The sequence below is a fragment of the Tenebrio molitor genome, chromosome 6, assembly GCF_963966145.1.
Source record: "Tenebrio molitor chromosome 6, icTenMoli1.1, whole genome shotgun sequence".
NCBI lineage: Eukaryota > Metazoa > Arthropoda > Insecta > Coleoptera > Tenebrionidae > Tenebrio > Tenebrio molitor.
The window spans coordinates 15,775,868-15,781,539 of NC_091051.1; the positions used below are offsets into that span (position 1 = coordinate 15,775,868).

Below are 5,672 nucleotides of genomic sequence, written 5' to 3' on the forward strand. Positions count from 1 at the left end.
TGTTTTTGACTAGCCAATGTTAAAATAATTCTGAATGATTGTGATCAGGTTTGCTTTACTTTATTATTTACAGCATTTCCAAGAAGTGACTTTATGTCGGTTTTACCTCAAATAACTTATGGCAACGTGGCTTTGATTTTTCTTTCTTATTTCCATGGATACAACAAAAATTAAATATTTATAGTGTAACAAATATGTAGGTTCATATCTTCTACAAAAAAGAAGATTGAACATTTTTACCTGATATTTTTACTTAACAACGTACTGGTAAGCTGTTCCGCGAATTTTGGGGCACCCGGTATAGTATATTTAAAAATATTATTATTATGGTGTATTTATTATTACTATGTTTGTTCAAGTTTGCCTCCTCAACAATAAAACCCACGAGCCGCCACTGGTAAAGAGAGAAAACGTTCATCTCGTACTGTTTTTTTTTCGACCGTTTCAAACTCAGGTAAACGCGAGCCTTGCTGTTGGATTTCGCGGCTTGTTGTAGGTACGCGAAGTGCTCGGTTCGCGTACTGTTGCACAAAAATATAATTTCTTCTTAAATATTCACTTTCTTATAACGCACTGTTTAAATTATTACTTTAGTGTCAATATGAATGTTGTAGGAAAAAAATCTCACATCCTTACGTTTTACCACAGCTAAAAGCTGCTATTGTTTTGAGATTTGATTTTTTTTTGCATCTACATGACGTCTCTTAGTGAACGTACAGTCACGACCACGGACTTTCGTCAGTCGTTGTTATTCAACTGACATTATCTGTAAAACAGGTTTTACATATTTATAACCCCACATTGGAATTTTTGACATGGATGTCATGTGGTATTTTGATTTTTATTGTGCGTGACAGAATTTCTGTCACAAAATTTTTGAATGTCAATCATAATAGTATATTAAGTATAAAGAACGGTAATGACAATTGTTAGGAGGAGGAGCTTGCGACGACTCCAATATTGTCTGAGATCCGTACATTGTCATTAACGTTCGTCATGCTTATGAGATTTTTTGCGCGATTAAATATTTATTACAAAACATTCCTTACTACGTAGAATGAATGCAATGCGATACGACGCCCTTCACATCGTGTTGCCACAATGTCGATTTTTGTATCGCGTTTCTAAGGCAATCTGCAAACAACTACCGCCATTGCAGTTTTTGTGCGCAAATATCGCCAGTTGTGTTGAAAAACAAGCAGTAAAATGAGTGATATTAGTGATTCCGAAAACGAAGTGGATATTGTAGAAGAAACTTTGAATGTGGGGTGCGTCACAAATAAAGAATTTTTGAAACTAACGACCTCAGCGTGTAATTAAGAAGACAAGGAAAATGCGGGGTATGAAAATTTTGATAATACTAATGTCGCGGCAAGTTCACTAATATTATTTCATTGCAGCGGCAAGGAATGCCGACCACAAGAGCCGTGTGAGTTTCCAGAAAGTGCTAACATCTTGTCTTCAACTTCTGTCTACATAAATCAAGAATTTTCGAAATCAGCGAACCCAATATGAAATCAAGAAGACAAGGAAAATCCGGGGTATGAACATTTTGACAATTCTAATGTCGCGGCAAGTCTGTTACTAAAATTGTTTCGTTGCAGCGGCAAGGTAGGCCAACTACAAGAGCCGTGTGAGTTTCCAGAAAGTGCTAACATCTTGCCTTCAACTTTCGTCTACATAAATGAAGAATTTTCGAAACCAACGATCTCAGTGTGTAATCAAGAAGACAAGGAAAATGCGGGGTATGAAAATTTTGACAATGCCAATGTCGCGGCAAGTTTGCTAATGCTATTTCATTGCAGCAACAAGGAAAGCCGACTACAAGAGCCGTGTGAGTTTCCAGAAAGTGCTAACATCTTGTCTTCAACTTCTGTCTACATAAATGAAGAATTATTTTCGAAACCAACAACCTCAATGTGTACCTAATCAAGAAGACAAGGAAAATGCGGGGTATGAAAATTTTGACAATGCCAATGTCGCAGCAAGTTTGCTAATGCTATTTCATTGCAGCGCCAAGGAAAGCCGACTACAAGAGTTTTATGAGTTTCCAGAAAGTGCCCCCACATCTTGTCTTCAACTTCCGTCTACATAAAAATTATTATAATAATTGATTAATTTTGAATAAACTTTACTTACCGTTCTAGAACACCAAAAATTACTTACCATCGAGTTTATAGTTAGCAACGAGTAAACAGAGCTTACCATCTTGGAAACAGACGTGGTAAACAACCAAATAGAGTACAATCGCGCAAAATGACAATAAAGCTTAGGCTACACAAGTTTTTTCGAATTGACAGTAAAATAACTGACGAAATTCCGTGTCCGTGTGTATTCTAAATGGACGAACCTTGATTCAACTGACCGAATAATAACCACTTAAGAAACAAAAAATACATGTTTGTTATTCTTTAAAAAATTAATTACGCTTCTTGATAAAAGATTAATCTCATTACTCAGTTATTCACTGTCGCTGCGATTATGCCTCTTCCAAAAAGTTACGAAATGACAACAAATAATTTAAAGTGATGATTGTAAATTCAAGGTAATTGTGTTAAGCTTTGAACAAGAGCATCTCTTTCAATCCCCTCCTCATAATTCCACTCAACGGTGTGCTGCATTTTTGGTATTCGGTTTACATTAATAATTAATACATTCACATGTCACGCATAATTCTTTACATTTCTTTCCTCCAACGTTACATATAACAAATCAATGCCCGAGGTGCGGTGTCTTTTAACGAACACTCAACCAACACCTGTACGTGCATAATTAGCTTTAAAACATATTTGTACCGGTTGTGAATTGATACAAGTGATAAAAATACCTCTCTAAACGCGCAATAAAAAAAACACTAAACTTGAGAGTTAAATTTATCAACGACGCCTATCTCCTTTACTTCTACAAGTATTTACCAAAAACACAAAAGTTTAATATCTGATTAGAGTACAGTTATCACGCTGCTTTTTACATTAATTTTGATTAAGAATAAAGGTCAAGATACTGGCGATTGTCACCAGTGAAAACTGAAAAGTGGTATTTTAACTTGTTCAGTCAAAACTCGCAGATCGATCGTATACCGCGCTTTTTGTGCATCACACACCGAATCTCTCCAAAGGATAACAGATTGTCTGGTGTACGTGTGATCAGTACCACAAAGAAATGAACAAACTACTAGTTTTGTTCCTGCTGGTGACATCATGTTCAGCATCTGAGTCAACTGTCAACAGACCGCACATTGTATTTATCTTAGCCGATGATTTGGTAAGTACAGTTATTCGATTCAGATGTATTTATTTATCTTCCACACTTGCAGGGGTGGAATGACGTCGCTTTCCACGGATCGGGTCAAATTCCGACCCCTAACATCGACGCTCTAGCGTACTCAGGCCTGATCATGAACAATTACTACGTTACACCAATTTGTACTCCTTCTAGGAGTACCCTAATGACCGGAAAATACCCCATTCATACTGGAATGCAACACTCCGTATTGTTTGGAGGTGAGGCTAGAGGATTACCACTCGCAGAAAAACTCTTACCTGAATATTTGAAAGAACTGGGATACACTAACAGAATCGTGGGCAAATGGCACTTAGGATGGTACACAAAAGAGTACACCCCGACCTATCGAGGATTCGATTCGCATTTAGGTAAAGAGTGAAAAGTTTCGAATCAAAATGTAAACTCAATTTTGTAGGTTACTGGACTGGCCATCAAGATTACTTTGACCACACAGCTGTAGAGGGTCTTAATTGGGGTCTCGACATGAGACGTAACATGGAAGTGGCTTATGATCTCCACGGAAGTTACTCTACGGATGTATTTGCGAAAGAAGCAGTGAACGTTATTAACAGTCACAACTCGAGTACTCCTCTGTTCTTGTATTTGGCCCATGCTGCAGTACATGCCGGCAATCCGTATAACCCTCTACCCGCCCCTGACGAGACTGTCGAGAAGTTTGATTATATTACGGATTACAAAAGACAAAGATTTGCGGCGATAATGTCCAAATTAGACGATTCAGTCGGTGCTGTTGTGAATGCGCTTTCCGAAAGAAACATGTTGGAAAATTCGGTCATCATATTCTCGACCGATAATGGAGGTGCTGCGGCAGGATACGACTTGAACGCCGCTTCCAATTATCCTTTGAAAGGAGGGAAGAACACTCTGTGGGAGGGTGGAGTGCGAGGAGCCGGCTTGTTGTGGAGTCCACTCATCAAACAACCTCAACGAGTGGCCAGGCAATTTGTGCACATCAGTGACTGGTTGCCAACACTTCTGAGTATTGCAGGAGGAAATGTAAGGTGTGTAAATAAAATGTTCCACTGCAACTTTTGCATAACACACACTGTGTCATCAAATGATTTCAATTCTTTTCTATCTAAAAAAATCTCATACGTTTATTTAGTCAATTGGAGAATATTGATGGAGTAGACCAATGGCAGTCCTTGTCGGAAGACTTAGCCTCGACCCGGACTGCGATTTTGCACAACATCGACGACATTTACGGCAATGCTGCGTTGACCGTTGGTACATGGAAACTAGTGAAAGGTTACTATTTCATCTCGGTTTAAAAAACCTGCAAATAATCTTACTTGAAGGAACGACGGCCATTGGGGCGTGGGACAACTGGTACGGACCGTCTGGACGAGACTACGACTATAACGCCACTCTGGTCATAGATTCTGTGACCGGACAAGCATTAAAGTCAATTAATATATCTTTGACTACAGAAATGATAGAAGTATTACGTAACTTTTCGACAATAAGTTGTTCGAATCGCAACGTTACATGCAAGCCGCTTCAGGCATCCTGTTTGTTCAATATTGCTGAAGATCCTTGTGAAGTGAACAATCTTGCCGATGAGTTGGTGCTGTGAAATTTGTTACTGATGATGAAATAATTGTGGTTTTGTAGGTACCCCGAGATTTTGAAAAGCCTGGAGGAAACTCTAATCAAATTCAATAATACGGCTGTTCTGCCTGGAAATTTACCAGTTGACCACAGAGGGGATCCCAAATATTGGAATTACACTTGGACCAATTTTGGCGATTATATAAACGAGCACAGTTTCCATTTTTAAATAAACACTGGCAATTTTTTCTTTCTATTAATTTCTGTTATTTGATTTTCTAAACGTGTTAGGGTAATCAGCAAGATTATATTCCAAGAAAGGTAGGTCGTATGCGATTATACAGGGAGACTTTGAAAGTTGTGCAGATATTTTAACTAATGGTAGAACTCCACAATAGGTAACGATTGAGCCAACAATTATTTAAATCAAAGAAGGCGTTGAAATCTTGGCCGTATGTTGACAGGGATGGGAGTATTTCTGGTTGCAAATACCCGTTTCAATTTAAATTTCGAAATTTTTGCCGAAACTCGGCCAAACAGGCAACAGCGTTATTGAAAACATCATTACGAAAGTAAGATTAATCTTTTATGTTCTGAAGTAAAAACCATTTTTGCGTTAAAATTTGATTCATAGTGACAGTTGTTTGACGTTTATTAGCTGAGTTAGCAAAGATACGAAAAATCTGACACTGTCAATGTCATAGTCGACCCTTATCTAAGTAATTGTTGATCGCACCGTACAAATGTTGATATTTTTCGAGAAAAAGGGGCTTAAAGTTTTTCAAAAAAAATTTGGGAATCACTGAATTTTATGA

General features: G+C 37.9%; 1 protein-coding gene across 1 annotated transcript; it reads left to right on the top strand.

Moving 5' to 3' along the window:
- Positions 1-2,993: 2,993 nt before the first annotated feature.
- On the top strand, positions 2,994-5,117 carry LOC138133215 (arylsulfatase B-like). The gene is made up of 6 exons (XM_069051036.1): positions 2,994-3,264; positions 3,317-3,653; positions 3,701-4,307; positions 4,412-4,554; positions 4,605-4,869; positions 4,921-5,117. Exons 1-6 carry the CDS (start codon positions 3,163-3,165, stop codon positions 5,084-5,086), a joined length of 1,620 nt encoding a protein of 539 aa, XP_068907137.1. The 5' UTR covers positions 2,994-3,162; the 3' UTR covers positions 5,087-5,117.
- The last annotated feature ends 555 nt before the right edge of the window (positions 5,118-5,672 follow it).